The following is a 20,970-nucleotide window of genomic DNA, read 5'->3' on the forward strand; positions in this document are numbered from 1 at the left end:
GCAAATGATTCATTACACCATCCGCCTTCTGGCTCTGCCTTCTTGCCTTGCTTCTCTTCATTTCTGGGATTCTGAATTAAAATATGGAATGACAGATCACAGCAGAAGTTGGGGTTAGGTAGCTGTGAATAGGATCTACAGTCAGAAGCCAATGCTGTTCTGGTGACTTATGATAGGAGACACATGAAACCACCCAATGTATGTAGTTAAGTAATAGTTAACTTTTTTCAGTCAAGAAGTCCAGCTTTCTATTTATTTGCAGTTAGGTACAGTGATGCATGTAAAATTGCTGTTCTTGTTGAAAACAGTTGAATTATTCTGTGAATTTGGTAGCGATTATTTTTTCTCTTTCAGAAAACTTAACCTTTTACAGTCCTCAGATACAGTCGGTTTTGTTTGTTTTTCAGGGTTTTTCCTTTTAGCAAAATGAGAGGCTGAAGGCCTAAACTTGTGGGATGTAGATGCTTTATCTCAGTAGCTACATAACCAGAGGATTTAATTTCAAGAATTTCAGAATAGAACTGAGAAAATGGTACCTCAGAGGGTTAATGTTTTGTAATAACTTAGAAATTTTTGTAGTTGTTTTTATAATGAACAATGAAGAATATTAGAACTGATGAGCCAGGAGGTGCACTTCTGCAGTGTTTGTGAGCTGATTTCTCATTAATTTGAAAATTCCTACAATCCTTTTGTTGTTTGCATCTCCTAGCATCCTCTGTGTTTTAGAAGTAGTTCAGAACTTCTTGGGTTGATGATCTTAAAAAGCAGAAGTATATGATTAATTGATGAATTATTTCCCAAAGATACCTTTTGTGAAACTCCCCTCTAAATGTGCTTTTGACTGAAGATTTGAATCTGTTTTCAGATAACAACAATGACTGGAGAAAGGCTGAAGCTGTTTGGACAAAAATTCAAGAAGAAAATCTTGTTCCTCGTGCAAAAACGCTAACCTTACTGGCTCAAATACTTGAAAAAAATGGTCAGGTTGTTCCATTTGAGGTACCTAAGGTAACTGTTGTTTATCTTTCTTAGCTAACAACTCTTTTTAGTATATTTCTTTCCATTGAGAAGTGTTAACGTACAGCATTACAGTAATTTAAATAAGTTTGTTTTAAAGGTTGGACATGAAGATACCGATAGTTCAACTGTTTCTGGTGAAGAAGAAAATAAAATAAGGAAGCTTTGCAGGAAAAACAATGCAAAAGGTAAATTTTCCCCCTCTGCTCCCCCTTGGCGTTCATTTTAAGATTTCAATTAACTACAGAGCAACTTACCCACAGATACTTGCTGCTTTTTTGTTGGTTTCCTAGTATGTTAAGAAAGTTACGTGATAACGTTACCTGCCAATATTATGTTTTGGCACCTGTTATGAGAAGGATATGCTAAATGTTTAAAATGTCATTAAAAATGCTGACTTCTAAATGCACGTTTGAAAGCCAGTGTATGGAGAAGTTGCCAATTTTAAAATTACCGAAGTACTGCTGGCCTGTAGTTCAATTTATACTGTTGGGTTAACACCATGTTCTAGGTTTTCAAATGTATCCATTAAACAGCAGAACCTGAATTTATGTACATTTCTATGGTTCCCAGAAAATGTAGCTTTTTGGTCAAAAGTTTTATGGTGTAAGACATGAGAAGTGTAGGGAGATGAAAGACTGATACCAAGTGAAATAGCTGGGACATGTTTATGAGAGGCAATTACCTATTAAAAGAAGTGGTTCAGAGATTTTGTATTTGCCCCTGCTGTTGAAGTCTCACTAAGATCAGATATGGTTCCAAAGTATACATCAGGTACCTTATTGAAGTATAGATTTGACAAAGAAATTAAATAGACAAGATTAAATGAGATGGGTCTATGTTACTGAGATAACCATTGCTGTCCTCCTAGCTGGCATTTATCTGTTAGTCTATTTTCTATCCACTGATGTTGCAGGGCTGTTTATTTCTATTTGAAGGGAGGATTTAATGTGGTGCATAGCGTCTTAAGTGTCTTCAGCTTCTTTATAACTAAGATTAAAGTTGTCCATATTTATCTGTAGGATTTGCAAACTTTTCCTCCTGTTGTGCCTTCCCCAAAGAAATAAAGGTTATTAAAGGAAAAAAAGATCAAAATGTGACCCACAGCTTGCAGTTTCAAACCCCTGTGCCTGTGGGTACCACCTCAGAAGTAAAAAGGCCTTATTGAGAGATCACATCAATTCTGCTATGAAAAATTAATAGCTTTTCTGTGCAAACTTCCCTGCCTCCGATAAAAACGGAATTAACTTATACATGGGTGTTTGCCTTTGTATATAGAAAGGAGGAGTGTATTTCGTTACAGTTCCTTTAGCTTAGCCTGTGTTTAAATCATTGGAAATCCATTCCTATTCATCTCATCCCAAAGCAGGGTCATAGAGTCAGAACTAGATTACTGGACCTCTCAAAGTGGGGTGGAAATCAGTCCATTTCTAGCATTTGCCAAGACGCAGAGTATTTGAATGTTCTGGAAATCCTTATTTCTTCACCTATACTATGACATATAAACAGGTAGCTCACTTGGAAGCAGATAAGAAATAGAATTAAGTAGGTTTAAAAAATTAATTTTTCTGAATGAGAAAGATTTATAAATACAAGATACCTAGGTTTTTTTTCCCCTGATGTTATCAGGGTATTTTACAGGTTGGACATGCTGATTTTTAAGCTCGTGAGTTTTTAAAACTGGAATCTGTCAGCTATTCACATACTTCTGTTAGCAAAATGACTCCATAGAGTTATTCAGTTGCATGACCACTGATGAGAGGTCTGAAGTCTGGATATTCTGTATATAGGGTGTGCAATCTCATGTTATGTATATGAATTTAGGAATCACGTGTTAGGGCAGACAAAATGTTTTCAAGAATTTCCTTCATGCTGGTACATTTTGGGACTCAAAAGAAAATGAGAAACACAGAAATATTTTCACTGGGAACATTTCAAAATTAGTGGAGTGCATCGTAAAACATTATTCCTAGGAAAGTGTCCTGTGCCTTTGATATCATAAATGATCAAGTAGAGAGGAGGAGGAAACTAAACAGGGCTTGGACCTTGCATGGAGACTAATTTAAAACTGTGAAACGCAACTGCTAACTATCAATGATAACATTTGATACTGAATTTATCAGTAAATTATTCCTGCATATTCTTTTACTTAAAGATGCAGTATTCAAGAGGAGGTGGTCTAGAGCTGCTGGGAATTAGTGGGAAGAAAAGACAAATGTTGGGAAACAATTCTCTTGGAAAAAAAAACCAACAGCATAAATACTAAGTTGTCGCTTTTAAATAACAGTATAGTGTAATTTTGATGTGAATGTAATAAGGCAGAATATAACTTTTTATCAGCATCAGCTTTTTGATAGGAAAAATATTAATCTGGTTATGTAACTAATTTCACAAATTTATCAATTCTGACATGGAGGTGTTTTGAAAAGCTGTTCCCTGAAGTGCTTGATTTATGCTAAGTCATATTTTCATTTTTATCATGATTCCTCAGTGTGAGAACTTGACTCTGGGGGATCATGTTACACATATCCCAAACAATTGCAATTGCTGAAACAAATTTGACTGTCTTGAGAGCTGAGACTTTCTTGGCAAGTTGTCACTTTTCTAACAAATCTTTGTACTTGAAATAGCTACTAAAACACAGTATGATTTTGAAACCAAGAACTTTCTCTTTTGAATGCTAATATACTTTAGTAATTTTAGATGCCATTTGAAGAAGCTTTAAGCTGATAATACCTGATCAGGCATGTGTCTTAAGACTCATGTAGGTATACTTCAATCAGGCTGCAAGTTGCATGGATGATCTTTGAGGTCCCTTCCAACCCAAACCATTCTATGATTCTATACTCTTTGGTTGAAGAATTTTAACATTCAAACCAAAGGGAACACCAGCAGTTTAGATTTGGGGAATGCTAGCTCAAAATTCCCCAGCACACTGTAGTAAACGCTATTAGTATGACTCTTCTTGTGACAGTAGGATTCAAATGAGATGTCTTCATCTTTACTTCTGAAGTATAAAAATCCTAAAATGCCTCACGCTGTTATTGTACAAGTATTTCTGTAAAGTTTTAAGGGTTATTGTGGCTATGGTTTGCATTAGCAAAGGGGTTATTTATTAAGTTTCATTAAATGAAACGTGCAAATGCGGGTTAGATATAAAAGATCATTTGTGGTTTTAACACAGCTTTCTAGCATACGTTACAGCCTGGATGGCAGTTCTAGCTGCATGTTTATAGCCGCATAATCTAGTTTCAGAAAAATAAATGACTGAAAAGTGTGCTTATCATTTTTTTCCCCCTTTTTGGTAACATCTTTTCATACACTGACAGTTATTGTGAATGCATGAAATAAAACTGTTAATCAGTCAAACAAATGCAGCGCAGTTTACTTGTTAAATATCTGTATATTTGTAAATTGTATGTTTTGTATAAATCTTGTCGTAGCCAAATAATTTGATCTCCCCATATTGGAATCACCTCCTATATTATTTGTTAAATGCTGTTATGATCATGCACCAGACACTGTAACTATATACCCCAGAATTAGGTGTTGCTTAAAAAATCCTGAGCCTTCCCCTTCTAAACAGCTGTGTTGGTATTTCAGCAGCAGACATATAGAAAAAGAGCAGTAGCAAACTTCGTGGAGATACGTGTCCGTTGTTGTATGTAAGCAGTTTTGAGCAAGCTGCGACAAACAGCTTTGGGCTCTAAGATGTAAGGGGAGGATAAACAGATTTAAGATGGACCTTTCCAATGAACAGGTGATTTTTATCTATGATCAACATCATTGCAATGAGACATTTAATTTTGGCTTTTTTTTTGTCCGTCATAGAGGCCTACAGTATTTTCCTGAAGATGCAGGGGAAGAATGAGCTTCATCATCATTCTTACTTTACCCTTATAAAAGCATTGCTAGCACAGGATTATCTTCAAGAAGCCATGAAAGTGAAACGAATGTAAGGCTTTTCTGTGTTTTGGGGTATTTGTTGTCAGGTCCCCCAACAATTAAGTTGGGTGAGGCATGTGTTAAAATAATTTCTGGATCATTTAAAGGTAAGTCCTTAACTTTCAATAGGTCATGACTGATAATTAGAAGCTATGGTAAGAAATATGCCAGTGTTTCATAGAGAGATATTCTGTGTATTAAAAAGGTACTAGAGTGACAGTATGTATTGCTAATAACTCATTTCAGCTAACAGTATCAGCAAATGTACTTGGCATCAGAACTGAAAATCCACCCTCCTGGCAGCCTGCCTTTTCCTCTTTCAAGCAATATCCAAACAGACAACATTCCTTTACTTAAGTGCCCGTGAGCCTTTGCCTCCATCCCCATCCCTCTGCTGTCCTACCCTACCCACGCTCCCTGGCAGCTGGCTGCCTGCCAGATGCAAAATGGTACATTTGACTGTAATGCCAGTGGCTAGGAGATGACCATAAACCTTAGATCCAACTCTTAACACTTCTGAAATAAACCCAACCTGCTGACATCTATTATTAGAATCAACAGAATCGAATTAACCTTTAGTGAGTTGCATGGAACACCACTTGTTTTAATTATTGCCTGTAACGTGTGTTCTGGTCAGATTATAGGCTTCAAAGTAAAAGTGTTACTACTTATCAATATAAAGACAAGAAAAACAAAAATTTAAGTGTAAGTAATTTAAGTCTTTAAGTTTCTACAACTAAAACAAGAACAGTGGTTGTCATCAAGTGTGTTCTCTGACTGGACACACTGAATTTGAAAGTGCCTGGTAGGTAACTTACATGATGCATAAAGCACTATAAAAGTGTAGTAATTTTTAGAGTCAATTTAATCTTCGATGTCTGGGAACGTATTTTCTTTAAAAGTGTTTAGACCAAAGAAATGCCTTTCATTGAGAAAGTGTTTGACATCTGCATTCAGAAGAACAAGTAACATTTTTTCAAAGAGGTCTCAGTAGCTGGGCTTCATGGTAAGGAATGTTTGTGCTTGATGGATATGTGGCTTGTGTCAAGGAGAAAGTAAGACAGTTTGCCACATTACACTCCCTGAAATGGAAGTAACTGGTAAGTGTGTATAAAGAGAAGATGGAGAGAAGATGTTTTTAGAAGTACAAAAGAGTGTTGATTTAAATTAGGTAGTTTGTGAAACATTTACACAAAATACGAATGTATTGCAGTGTATTGAAAGATTCTTCAGGGGAGAAGTTTAAAACATTCTACTGCATTGACTGCTTCCCTGCTCAAACACAATTGTAAGAAAGATGCACAAAGTATTGCATGTTATCAGCAGTAATTGGCAGATTGGAAGAGCAGAAAAAAGGCAGTGGCTTGTTCCTAGTATTTTAATGATTCTGAATTCCCACTTCTAGATTAGTGTTTTAGTATGTAAATTCAAAATGCAGGGGTAAAAATAAAGAACAAAAAATTGTAAAGACTAATGAAGTTGGAGATGTGTTTCAAAGGACACACCTCTGAACCTTGAGGTTTTTTTAATAAAAAAGAGAATAGGACTTGGTAAGAGGTCCTGTTCTTCATCACTGGTCAAAGCCAGCCATCGTAACCCCTGTGCTTTTCAGAACTCTTATACTCCATCTTGTAGCATAGAAATGCCAAATAATGACATTGTAAGGAACTTGTAACAACTCACTTGCCTCAAGACAGAAAGTGCTTCATATTGGCAGTGTTCATGGCGTTTATCTCTGTATCTTTTTCCTGGTAACAAAATGATGCTTACATTAAGCATTTTCAAAAGTCTGTAAGTTTTAAATTATTCACTGAAATAGACAAAGTGATTGTGTGAGTGCCCATGGTTGAGGAATAGCAAATCTGTGTGGTTTGCACACGTTTCTGCATGCTTGACAATTTTTCCAACCTCGTATTACAAAGAGATTACTCCTACAAAGCCTAAATGTGTGCAGTGGCCTGAAACTTGTGCAACTTCTAGTATTTTCATAAAATACGGGAAAGCTGCCTTCGTTTATATAAGCTAACATCTTTTTCTTTTTTCTCTGCTTGAAGCCAAATTTGAAATTTAAATAATATTTTGAGTGCCTTACTATAAGCAGTAGCATAGGCAACAAAATAAGTGGGATTTTCATTTGAAAAGGTCAGATAATTTTAAAACTTCCCTCCTCGTAACAGAACTGAGGAACTTCCATGTGGAAGTGATGTGGTAGAAGGAAATTGCACTCCTGCTCTGCATTTGGATAAAAAAACCCCAAACCAAACAACCCAGGGGGTTACTAATATGTTGGTCAACCCAGGTCTAGTTGTTTTCACATTCTAGCACCGTGTATAGGAATATTTACTGCATTTAGTCCAAGAAGTTTTAAATAGAAATTTAGGAGTATTGGAATGATGGATTAGTTCTGTAATAGTAGCTAACATCTATTTAATCACACTAAAGATTGGAAGATTGGAGAAAGTAAATCCTTTGTTATATGTAATTTACAGTCTCATGCATGAATTGTTGACTTAGGGGCTTTGACAGATGGGACAAAGGGAAAAAAAAATGTGGAACTGAGCAGTGGGCGCTTAGGCAGGGATTAAGAGGATTGGTTGGGAGAGTAAGAAAATCCCAGAGTCCAGTGACTGCATTTCTGAGCCTGGGAGGCTGAAAGTGACTGAGAGGATAGTCATATTGTGTGCACTGTGAAGGATTTTCTTGGGATTGAGGAGAATAATTTAGCAATGACCCTGCTTACCTCCCAATCCGCTCAGCCTCTAAGTTCAAGTAGGTAGGCTGCTCAGTTGTTTGCCACAAGATGATCAGTGAGGTTTATGTTGATTGCTGATATGGTAAATGGCAATGCCCCCCTTTTCTGTGTAGAGATTTTGTAATCTAGAAATGAACATTTGTAAACTTATCCTTATATATTAAAAATGTGGCTATCTGTCATTTGGGAATGGGACCATTTTGTAGTGTAGGATCAATATGATTGCGGGTTAGCCTCTCTTGACTAATTTTCAGTGTGTTAGAAAGCTCCAGCAGTGCTATTAAAGTAACGATTCTCTTCGCTATAGATCTGTGAAGTTTTGTATTGCAGGAGATGAAGAATTGATAAGTGAAATACAATTTTAACATGGCTAAGGCAGCAAATGTAGTATGTTCACTTTAAAACCTGTATACATCTAGATGACAGAAATTTGAAAATTAATCAACCAAATGATATGGTGTTAGTTCATAATATGCTTTAGTTTATGTTTAAAATATACAGTGCTGAAAATAAATGTTTCATTTTTATTGCTGAAAGAATAGTTTTATATTTTATAATTATGGTGACTATTGAAAAAAGAAGAAAAAGTATCCAGCTTAGGATACAACAGAACAATGCAGGGCATGCAGTTATTTTAGTCATCTAATATGTCAGCATTCAAGAATCTGAACCGATTGTTTAAAAAAAATCTTGTACTTTGTTTCTTTTGTTGCTCACTTCCAACTTTGTCATCTGTCAGAATGCAAAAAAAAATTATCCTTCTATAACCATTGACAGGATAACACAAAAGCTGTCTCCAGGTCGATATTTTGCAGCAATATTTTTAACATACGAACAGTAGTTTTTATAATTTCACCTTGGTGCTCAACCATTTATTATCGTATCAGAAGCATGTCAGTAATTCCTTTCTAAATGTCTGCTTCTTTTAGTGCTGAGACCCACATCAAGGGCTTCACACTGAACAGTGCTGCCAGCAGCCTCCTCATCATATCGCAAGTTAGGCGGGATTATTTGAAAGGTATGTCACAATGCTTGACCTTTACGTCACATTAATGCCTCTGCAGATTTTTCTTGTAACGCCCTTCGAATACTTGGATAAAGGAGTCCATTTAGCAAATTACCTGCTTATCAAGAGCCTTTTGTGGTAGCTGAGAGACGTAAATTACTGTACATGCATTTATAATACAGCTTGAATATGAATGTACTTGTCATTTGACCACTTAGTCCAGTTTCCATTCCATTTAACACAAGATGGGTTTTCTTAAGATGAATCACAGCTCTTCAGACATGCAAAATTTGTGCTCCAGAACGAGAGAAAGTACAGGCTTTCAAGTGCGTTAAAATTCACAGCACAAGTCATTTTGCTTTGGAAATTAACATACTTTAGAGCATCTGAAACAATTCCCAGCAGTTGTTTCTTGCATATTGTGTTGGTTGTGTGAGATACCAGATGAGTTAAATTGACTGTTAAATGTGCGTGATTGTGCACTAAATGATTATAATATTGATTTAAAAACTTAATCAAATACTTTTTAATAGTTCTCAATACCAACAGTAACAAAATACTCAGTTTGTTTTTCTGTTTAACATAAAAATGATGATAGAAAAGGAAATGGTGGCTGAAGAGTACGTAAGGGTACCCAGCAAGATGGTGGGTAAAGTTTACACTTGTGTTATTTTAGTTCTCGGCATTGGGTTGTTTTGCAGGGAAAAGTTCAGCTCCACAGTGTTGAATTTTACTTGTTCAGTTGTGCGGTAGAACTCTGATGAGAGAAGGAAACTCTGCAGGCAGGTAGTTCTACATGCAGTGCTGTGTCTTTTATCCCTGTGCAAGCGTTCAGTGTTGGTGCGTATTTTTGTCAGTACCTTTAAACATACTGACAACATACAAATGTACAAAGAAAATGTATTACACTGGATTGGATTTTGCTTTCATACCAGAAAATACAGTTTTGATACTGCCATCAGCTGATTTTATTTATTTCCATTATGTATAGCTGTAGTAGCCCATACCTGTGTAATATCAGGTCCATTAACATACTTTAAGACAAGCATTGAGATGCATCTTATCATGTGTACTCCTTCCTGCAGCTGATAAACTTCTTTTCAATCCTTTTCCCCTTCAATCTCCAGTCTGACGTCATTGCCAGGTGTTACCAACTGAAATATACATGGTCATTGCAATTGCTTCTCTTGCTCTTGGCAAGTCTTAAGTTTTTACAGCTTTCAAGGCCTTCACCTGACTTCCCCGGTTTGATTTTACTCTAACAAATCTGCTTTTTCTTGTCCAGTATGCAGTGAATTTTTGCCAGTTCTTCCTAAATATTACACTGAAGAAAAATCTTCCCTTCTTCAGAACATCACTGATGTTTCTATATTACACCAGTCTCCTGTGCTAACTATATGATTGCTTTTTAGCTAGGACACTAAATTCCCTGCCACAAAACCCCTCTCCCTTGCAGTACCCTAAAAATGGTTCTTTTTGCACAATACAAAGTTTCTCAAGAAGTCTCTGGAATTCCATTGCTTTGCAAAACTGTTTACCTTCTGCACTGAGCAAGCTTTACTTTGGTAATTTAATTGAATAGTCCAACTTGATCCTTGTTTCTGTTTTAATTTGAAAGATACTGCTTCTCTTTTTGTAAGAGAAGCCTTGAAAATGCAAGCTACTAAATATTTCAACCAGACTAGTCATTTTCTGATTACCCAGAAAAATTTCGGGTACTGTCTTTTTGTAATCTATTGTTAGTTAACTACACTTGACCTGTGTCCTGTGATGGCTTTCGCTTGTGTAAAACTTGCTGGCGTTATCACTTCCTCATTACATTCACAGTCATTCTTTTCTGTGTAATGTAGGTCCCTAAGTATACTTGTAAGAGCTGTAATATCTCCAAACAAGAGCTTGGTAAAACCCAGGTTACTTGAAGAGTCAGAACTCGAGTTTCATGGTAGGGAATTGGCAGAGTTTATAGGAAAGCCTTTTAAAAGATAAACGGTCAGTTTTCACAAGCACGTAGTTACCTGCTTTTAAGTACTAAGAAATCAAGGGATTAAATTAAGAACTCAGATTAGGAGTAACGGATGCTTTTGCATAAGGAAAAATAAAAAGATACCAGCAGAATTATCCAGTATACTCCTAGTACATAATTTCTTGCAGTAGTGCTGCACAAATGCAACTTCCAAATCTTCCCCTGTGTGTGTTCTTGAGAAGGCTGGCATGCTCCATGCAAAAGAGAGTGTGGATTTACAGTGTGGACCGCAGGAGAGCATTTGAATTTCAGCATGTGTTTTAAATTTGCTTTTTACATTTGGGGAATCTTGTCCCTGGTGGGTTGCTCCTTTTCTTTCCCTACAAAGAAAGGGGGGGGGGGGGGGGATATGAGAGGGAGGGGAGCAGGAAGAAAATTTGCTGTGGAGTGAGGTTAGGCACACAGGATGTTTTTTCTTCCTCTCATGTAGAAGGTAATACGTTGTTTCTGCAGTACCTGCATATTGGAATGTTAATGCTGTGGAGTTCAAGTGGGTGTATATTATAAGTGTTATCCCTTGCTATTATAATTATCATCTGTGACTAATCCTGCCTATGTTGGTAAGGAGTGAAAGATTTTTACCAGAGGGGCATGTCTTTCTGTGTATGTTTGCTCATGGATAACGTAAATTGACAAGAATTCTGGGTAGAGCAATGAGGGTGACTTCGACTGTGATGGGTTTGGGAAATTTGTGGTAGATGGACAAGAGATTTGGTATGTTTTTAACGTAGGTAATTGCTATAATTGTAGGAGGTTTTGAGGAAACTGTCCAATTTCAAGTTTGTTTTTGTTCTTGTATAGAAACTGTCCGGTGCTTTTATTTAAAATTTAATATTTAAAAATTAATTAATTAAAAATTAAAATGTTGGACAACGTTTTGGTGCACGCTTAAAAAGACAAATCTGTGTACCAGACTTTTGCAATTTCAGTAATAAATTGCATTTAAAAACTGTTCTTATGCACGCAACATTTTGGGGTTTTTAAAGAAAATTGGTTAGAGTTCGGAGAAAAAACAAGCTGAAAACGCCATGACTTTATGGTCATGAGGGAGGACATTTATGGCACAGATGCTTTCCTTGAGCTGGGTACTAAATAAAATTTTAGAAGTATCTTAATTTTATTGAGGAAATAATTCGGGTTAAAATGCTGTAGTACTGCTGAAAGTTTTTGTTAGTGTGTGTGTATATTAAAGTTGTTATTCATTATAGCAGTTTTGGGGCTTAAGTTCAGCAAGAGAATTATTTCCTGTAAATGTTTTTAAAAGGGTAGAGTTAATGATACCAGCAGCATGGTTGCATTCTGAACTAAAATCTGATTTCCTTTTCCCTTGTTTCTTTACCGTTGTTAGATGCCATGGCTGTTTTAAAAGGAATACTTGACAGCGGCTCATTTCCTAGTAGATCAGCAGCTACGGCTCTCATTCAGTCTCTGGCAGAAAAAGGAGATGTAAAGAACCTGCAAGCACTTAAAGACATGCTGGAACACAGCACAAAAGCAATTGGTATACCTGCCTCACTAATGGCTAATGCTATTGCATTGGCTCATACTAAAAAGTAAGTATTTCTAGGACTAGTATATGTAATTCTTTTATGTAGAGTGGTGGGAAATTGCTTTCATTATCCGTTTCATTGTTCCAGTGTCCTAGTTGTTAAAATTCTGGTCAAGTTGAGCAGTGTGCTGTGCAGTTCTGTTCTGGTATCGTTTCCCAAACACATTTGAGGTTGAAAATGACTTAATGAAAGACAGGGATAGCTGTGAAGCATTTGGGAGGGCATATGGTCTTCTACAGCAGTGTAATTTAGCTTTGGTACCTTTGTTCTAATATACTACACCTACAGAAATCTGCTACCTGTTCCAGTAGTTGAAATGACAAAATATTACTCTTTCAAAATGTGAAAGTCAGACATATATCTGTGGAGTCCTTTTTTTTTCTAGTTATAAAAAAAAATTGGCTGCTATGCTGGTTTAGGCCCCTGTTTCAATCATGATAATTATCCCCACACTTTGAGCATCCTTTGATTCAACTGTTTAATACAGTATCATCTTCTGCCTACCATTTCTGCTTTAGTTGATACATTGGTACTGTGCTAGTTTATGCTTTGTATAAAACTGCATGGGAAAAGCACTGCTGGGAGAAAGGACATACTATGAACTTCTCAAATATGCTTTGCAGGAGCCAGTCTTCCAAGAACCCTACATACTCTGTTTTATTTCAAACCAGTTTCATCAGGTAGAGTTCCTGTGTCTTAACTCTGCAGGAAAGCTGTAGAACTGTGTAGTACATAACAAAACACCTGATTGCCTGAGGCATGCAGACCAGAGAGAATCGTAACTGAAGTGTTTGGAACAGCAAGAAGACTTGAAGGAGAGCTGTGCAGGCCCATTTCGGTAGTGAGCTCACTCTGTTTTCAGCTACTGAAAAACAATCTGTCTGTAAAGGACTGATCCTGTAAATACTTAGATCTGAGTGGTCCTTGGTACACAGTTCTAGTGCATTGACTTTTACCTAAATTAAACACTCCAAATAGTAGAGATACTTCAGGATTTGTCTCATAAGCTGCATTTTTTCCTGTATTTCCGTGTCATAAAAGCATTGCAAAGTCATGCTGTGTTCTTAAGATGTAGATTGATGAAAAGAATAAATAAAGAAATTGCTACATGCAGGCGCAGCTTATTTAAATAGCATCAACTTTGCTTTTCCCATACCACAACTAGCCTGAACCTGTGAAAAGACTTCGCAGCAGCATAATAGTACACATTTCGTATATTCTTAAATATCTTGCGAATGACATTTAGTGTTGTCTTTTGCATCTAAAAAGGCAGGCAGGGGATAAATTGGGTAAATAATTAATTGAATAGCATTAAAAAAAATGTAGTTGCTTGCATTAATTATACAGATACTTTCTGTTAATGTTCTGGTTTTGCTTTCTAGATTAGCAGAACGCATTTTCCTAAGGCAGATAGCAGAACTTTTTTACTGAGGTAAAATTGTGCCAAAATTACTTGGGCTTTGTGCAAGTTAAAGGTCAAAAAAAAATTATTTATGGGTTAATTTATTCATTCAGTTACAAATGGTTTCCCTTTTACAATATCCGAGTGGAGTGACAGGTACTCAACCATTCTGGGAAATATAACCTTAATGTAGAAAACAAAGAGTTTAATATAATTGTTTCTTGAGGTTTAGAAATCTCGATTTCAGAAACTAAACCAGTTCAATCTCTTTTCTTAGGAATGGCCTTGATGCTGCCGTGGAATACTTTGAGCCTCTGCTTATCTCTGGTGCACAGAATCCTGACGAAGGTATCCAAAGTATTTCCTATTTGTTAAGAAAGGTGTCTGAGGAAGGACTAGAACCAGCTTTGGAAAAATGTAAGTTAATTGCAATGATATTTAAATACTCTGACTAGACAGAGGTGTTATGAAAGAGCTATTACATGTAAAACCTGCTCCGTCAGCATAAATCATGCCTGTGAAGTTTACAGAAGTGTCTTTTCAATCAAATTTTTTTCCTTATATACCCATCATTTTGCAGTTGGTGCGATGGCAGAACGACTGGCCAGTCAGCATGGAATTTACAGACCTGTCACAGATCTTTTCCTTCAATATGTCAGTGCAAACAGAGTGGAAGATGCCAGATCGCTGTTACAGGTAATGACATAATAAGAGAGGTACAGAAATGCTTAGAACTCTTCAAAGGTTAACTGAGAAATTGTCAAGAAGAGGTGTTGTATAGCATAGGTTAGTACTAGTATGCTTTCAAATTAGTGCGCGTAGCAGTAGCATAATTTAGGCTATTTCAAACCACAGGCTAGTGCTGTAGTACTAATGCTAGTAGTGGGCGCCGGAGTCGGAAGGTATTTTGTCTTCTAACAACCTGAAGGGAGTAAAAGAAGAGTTGTGTACTGCCTGAAATTCCATCCAAAGTGAATACTCTTTTATATGTTTGCTGTTTAGAAGCTGTTGCTTCTTGTAAAATGCTTGCAGACCATTTCCTTGTGACTTCTCGCATAAATTTATAAGTGCTGTAAACATGATAATTAACAGCTGTACAGTTTGCAGACCAGAAGAAGACAATGTCTGATTTTCATGGACTTTATCTCACTTGGTTGCTATAACATTGTATATGCTGTGTTCACGGTTTAAGTGCTGATTTTGCTTTCTACTCACTTGAGTGTCACGGATGCATTAAAAGACAAATGCTGGTCTCTGGGCCACAGTCTAAGCTGAGTTAGCCATCTTTAAGGGATGAGACAGCTGCATTCATGCCATTTTTATGGAGCTAAGGACAAAGCCAAGCCAGAGGTGGGGTGATGGGAGTGTGCACAAACAGGCTCCATCAGGGAGGCTCATCCCAGCAGGTGGCAGTCAGGCAGTCCACCAAGTCTGACGATTGTTCTGTATGCGAGGCCTTTTACCATCTCCTCATAGTGCCTATTACTTGTTTACCAGTTCCTAAGTATTTTAAGCTGCTAAAGAAAAAGCTCTGCTTCATCCATCCAGCTAAGACCATTTTTTGCATACCAACAAATGTGTTCAGTTACTTGTGAGGCGTGGAGTATCTTCTTCGTATATTCCCTGCTCTGGAATATTACTTTGTTTATTGCTTTGCCTAACTGCTCATCTGAGTATTAGTTTAAAAGGCAACTACAACTTTTATATAAAACCCTCTTGCTATCATAACACATAAAAATAAAAAAGAGTAATCTCAAGTTATTTTTTACTCTTCCTGAATTTTGATAGCTCTTTGATTAAATGAATGAAATCGAACGAGTGAATGCAAACCAGTTACAATTTCTTGCTGCTGTGAAGAAAGGGTGGAGTTGCATTTTAAAGTAAAATCTGTAAATTCTTAATATTTTTCAAAACACGGAATAATTTCCATTCATACATTCCTAAAACTTGTTACTACGCACCGTACAACTGCTGGAATTAAATCCGTGGCTCTGTAACATACTTAAGATAACATTTATACACTATGTCTTGGGGGAAAACTTTAAAATGTTTCATGTTGAGTGGACATCCACAAACAAGCAGGAGTTGAAACTTCTGTGTATATGAGAGAATTCTGGTTTTATATGGTGCAGGAAACATTTTCAGTTGTGCTAAGCGTTCTTGACAGCTATGGTGGTTCAAGTGTTCTGCTAATAGGCAACTAGAAGAGAAGAATAATCATTGCCATTTATTATTTTCTTGAAAAGTTAATTCACAATCTAAATTAATTCTTTTGCTTGCAATAATCTGACATATTAGTATACACATGGAGAATCTTCGCTTTCAAAAATGCATTTAAGAGGCATTTATAACAGTTCAAGAGACAGTAACGATGTCTTTTTTACTGTCTGGAGTGCAGGTGCTTTTCCTGACAAAGTCAGAAGTGGTTTGGTGTTTCAGCCTGAAAGGGGGCTGTGGAGAGCATTTCTCCAACTAGGCTGTCTTTTTCCTCTCACAGCACCTACTGACAGTAGATGAGAATGGCTAGAATCCATGTCACGAGTTTCTCTTGTGAATATTTCTCTTGAGTTTATCTCCAAAAACACATTTTTTTGTCAGAACACTGCAGGTATATTTTTGTTTGCCTGATGGAATGAGGCTTCACACCTTTTCACTTGGACCTTAAAGAGCTTGTCAGACCATGTTATATAATTTCTTCTTTGCTGAAGTCTAAATCACTAATTGAATGTAGTAAATTGATGGTATGTACATTTTTATATGCACAGTATTCTCTTCTTGCTGTGTGTTTTGGTACTGAAAATATCTTGCAGCTGGTAAAAAAGCACTGTGCATTGTAAGAATCTTGAGACTGATGCCTTTGAAGAAAACACACTACAACATTGTCTTGCAGATTTTATTTTGCCCTTTTTTCTAATGTAAGATGGATTTTTGATTTTTATCTGGTCTGTCTCAAACTTTTCCAAGTTCAACTTCTCTCTCTCTCAAACACTGTCTATTGCAGTGAAAGCCTTTTATAAAATAGAGAGATTGAAATCAGTCCTTTGTATGCATAAGTGTAGGTAATTATACTTTAAAGAGAACTTGCTTTGTACATTTTAATTTTTATAAAGAAACGAGCAGTTATCTCCCTGACACCTTATTAAATGTATAATTAACCTTATGATCCCTAGCTCACTTGTGAATGCTTGGCAGTATAATTGGAGAGGAATAGTGTTTCTCTTTCTCATTCTTTTGCAGTCCTAAAACCATTTTTGTGGTATGTTGAAGTATTAGTTCAATTCTTTCCCCTATTGTTTTAAACAAACTTTATACCTTCCATTTTAAAACGGTGTTTATCAAAACGGTGCATGAAACAAACTTGTTTCCTGTATTCAGTGGTAATTTTGTGGTGGTTTTGGAGTTGTTGGGTTGGGTTTTTTTCAACCTAATGTTCTGTTATTACCTTGTAAATAGGTTATATATTAGTATATTATTTTAAACATCTGTGATTAGTAATTTTATCACTGACTTACTCGTGACTGCTACATTAACTATTCCTTTTTCTTTAGAGGTGCAGTGCATTAGTTGAGCAGAAGAGAACTTTCATTAATTTTATGGCTAGATTGGCATCTAGGCCTGGACAGGTATAGTATTTTTTCAGGTATTTCATTGTATATGAAGCAGAATACTATTTCATCAACCTTTGAAGTTTTAGACCTTGAACTTCACGGTTGAGAGCTTTATCAGATTTCTTGGGAAGGGAGAAGGTTAATAATCAGAGCTGGTTACATTTAAAGGAACAATTTACTTTATGGAGCATGATGAAAAGGAGGTTGTAGTTAATATTTTTCTATTGTTTCAGTAATTTCCTGCATTTCTGATGTTATACTTTATACCCTACAAACATTGTGCTTTAAATGTTTTACTGCACTCTCCAGTTCAGTCTTGCAACCTGAAAGTACTTATTTTGTTGGCTACATTATGTGAATACAAATGCCAAGTTAAAACCTCAGCCTCTATCTAATGATAAAATGCCTCTGTGTTTACGTTAAAAGGCACATTTCATATTACTTGTGTCGTGGTTTAACCCCAGCCAGCAACTGATGGGTTTAGGTGGGTTGGGTATGTTTCTAGTTTGAGTGTCTGTTTAGATTCCTGGCGCGTTGCTCATTCTCTATAAACCACAAAACCACATTGATTTCTCTTTCACTGGGGAGCAGCGTCAGGAGACAGTTAATACACAAACTAGAATAGATACTTTTCATATGAGGGAAACTGCACATTTATGTTGTGTAGGAATTGCCATTAAATACTCCTAGATTAAAACTTCACTTGAAGTGGTGATAAATATGATGATGATAAACACCATCTTTTGGTGCCTGTAGAAGAAATCAGAAAAACTTTGACATTTTCTAGCTTTTCAAGCTGAAATTTTAATAACTTGTAGAAGTTAATAGTATGTGATAAAGATGCTATTAATTTCTATAAACTTTTTTAAATTCAGGACCTGAGAGTTTTTGAAACTGGAATGAGAGGTTGAGGGAGGGAGGTTCCAAAGTTAAGCACATTAGTGATCTCAGTTCTTTCAAGCACTGATCATGGCTAGTATTGACCTCTAGGTCTGTGAAGTCTGCTGAGTGGTTTGCATGATTTTTTTTAATTGATTTGAGATTCTAACATGTTCTCATTAATATATGAATTGCTTCCTTTAAAAAAACAGTGAGAAACTGATGTTAAGACTTACTGAGTAGGGAGTTTAGTCCCGTATTTTGTTTGATTTATTTTTGTGCCTAGTTTCTTTGCCTATTTTGTATCTGCATATGAAACTTCAGGAAGGAAGTTATGTCTGCTTTAGTTGTACAGGCCATTCCTTAGTTATCAGTGCAGTTCATCTCACTTAAAAGGTCTGAAACAATTATTCGAACTTTGGCAATTTTATTTTGTTCTTTAGGATTTGAGGTTAATGCTCTTTTTGTCTGTGTATTAAATTTTGTAGGCAAAGACGATCGAGACACTTCTGGAACTGATTCCTAAGCATCTAGATCAAGAAATTGCATATTGTTACCTCATGAAATGTTATGGTAATGTATTGTCCAGAATAGTTTTTTAGTAAGAGCTCTCAAGGCTTTCAGAAAAGTCATGAAAACCATTAGAACTAATATCAGTAATGTTGAAGGACCTTACTGTTATTAGTGTAGGTTCTTTATACCTGTTCTAATTTAGCCAATAATGATATTCCTGATGCCTTCATTTGGATTTTCCCAAGTAGTTGGTTTGAGGTGCTGATCAGTTCTCATTATAGTTGGAGAGGAATAGCTCTTAAAAAATCAAGTTGCTTATTTAAATATGTTTATCTGCAGCTTCCACCCATGAAAATCCAGCACGTAGCTCCTGTGGCAACACTCAGTTGGAAGCTTATGTCTCTGTGCTGTAGTGTTATTTGCCTTGTGTACTCTGATATGGTCCTCCAGTTTTATTATAGGTGTAAATACTCTTCACGTTATATCTTTCTGCTTGTAATACACGACAGAAGCCCCTGTGCTCCAGTCTGTCACAGAGGAAATAAAATAGGAATAACTTAAGTAGAATACTTCAAATCCAAATCCAAGGTATGCTGTTAAAGAAGTACAAGTGCTGTATTTGAATGAAGTTGTAGAAGTTCTCATGATGTAGTAGCTACCTTACAAGTTTCACTTGCTTAGTAATGTTCAAAACAGCAATCACTACCATAATGGTTTAGCCCCAAGGTTTCATTCACAGCAGGGTAAGTTTCCTAACATGTATTTATAAAACAAAAAAACACCACCCTTTTATCACCAGCATGCACTTGCTGCTTTATAGTTATCATTAGCCCTTTTCAACTTTTTTACCCCAGTAGAAACTCCGTAAGTGATTTAAGTAATTTTTTCAGTACCTTTGCCAACTGCATCGTAGTACAATTTCATAAGGAGATTGCAGAGAAGCAGTCACTTGCTCTATGATATGTAAAACAGTGGTGAGAGTGTATTCAACATGCAAAGCCACACTGTATGTGATGAACAGATGGTTGCTGTAGTTTCTTACGCAGAGATATCTGGCTTGTGGCAAGTTCTAGAGGAGACATTCAGTACCAGCATGAACAGTTTTAAAAGCTGTTCCCAGGTTATTCTCTACGAGTATCTGGCCTGTAGGAGACGGGGATTTCCACTCCAGTACTGAGTAGAAGAGTACACATCTTGATCCACTTCACCAGGGCTGGTCTGGTTGAGTCATACTAGGGCATCTTTGCATTTTCTATTGCATATTTCTGTTCTAAGGAAGTCAGGTTGTGTCCTACTGTTAGGATATTCAGGGACATTATTACCATGTGTAATATGTGGTGATAGAACATAGTCAGACCTGTACACATGAACAATTTAGGTACCTCTTTCCATCATCCCTTCTTTTCCATTTTTAATACTTTCTGAAGTGGTGAGTAGGTTAGTTTCATTCAGCTGTTTAAAGTGATCATCAGCAAAATATTTAGTACAGCTGAAATTTGGAAGGCTTTGCCTGGTTGTGTTCTAGCCAAGAGGGCTAGAAATAAGGTCTTCTGTTTAAAAGATTTTAGTTTTATTTTACCATTTTACAGTTAGTATGCTTTAAAACATGATTTCTCATTTTGGGCCAAGTCCAACCTTGTAGTATGATCATTTTCTATAGAACAAATAGTTTTCCTGTCAGGTCCATTGTTACTTGTAATTATTTAGAAAGGGGAATGAAAGATAACAGAGTGCTATTACCACGCTTGGTTACTGTTGCTAGTTATGAAAATAAATGGACAAACAATAATTATGTATTTAGCAAAGATACAATAGAATGCAGGCCACAGCTGAAAAGTCTGATCATATATCAGACATCCACAACTGAACAAGTAAGGGGACATCGACTTCTCTCTCTATCCTGAGGTAGGATTCAGGACTGCCAGGACTAGACTTCCTCCATCTGGTGAGGTGCATGATCTTTTATGGATACCTTCTAGAAAAGGGAAATGTGTAAAATCACATTTTGGTGATCCATTAAATGCTACCTAAGTATTAGGTTTGGTTTTGTTTGTTTGTTTTTTTTTTGTCTTCCGTACGATAAATGTGTCTATTTTAAAGGAATAGAAAATTCACAATTTCTATTAATTTTCTATTCTCAATTTCATTAAACCATCACTTCATGCAGTTTTCTGCAGTAACCTCCCACATTCATGAAGTTGCTCAGCCACTTGCCAGATATGACTGGAAAGCGTTTACTCATGAGAATGGGGGACAAGCTGTCCATTTCTGCATA

General features: G+C 36.4%; 1 protein-coding gene across 2 annotated transcripts in view; it reads left to right on the top strand.

The window, feature by feature from the left end:
• Positions 1-20,970, top strand: part of LRPPRC (leucine rich pentatricopeptide repeat containing) — a 90,458-nt gene that overhangs the window by 66,797 nt on the left and 2,691 nt on the right. For both annotated transcript variants that reach the window (XM_065679514.1, XM_065679515.1), the window contains exons 28-36: positions 866-1,008; positions 1,118-1,205; positions 4,849-4,972; positions 8,644-8,732; positions 12,092-12,296; positions 13,973-14,112; positions 14,276-14,391; positions 17,244-17,318; positions 18,671-18,755. In XM_065679514.1, coding sequence (XP_065535586.1) covers positions 866-1,008; positions 1,118-1,205; positions 4,849-4,972; positions 8,644-8,732; positions 12,092-12,296; positions 13,973-14,112; positions 14,276-14,391; positions 17,244-17,318; positions 18,671-18,755 — 1,065 coding nt within the window. The remainder of the gene's footprint in view (positions 1-865; positions 1,009-1,117; positions 1,206-4,848; positions 4,973-8,643; positions 8,733-12,091; positions 12,297-13,972; positions 14,113-14,275; positions 14,392-17,243; positions 17,319-18,670; positions 18,756-20,970) is intronic.

Source organism: Lathamus discolor, chromosome 5 (genome assembly GCF_037157495.1).
Source record: "Lathamus discolor isolate bLatDis1 chromosome 5, bLatDis1.hap1, whole genome shotgun sequence".
In the NCBI taxonomy this organism is placed as follows: Eukaryota; Metazoa; Chordata; class Aves; order Psittaciformes; family Psittacidae; genus Lathamus; species Lathamus discolor.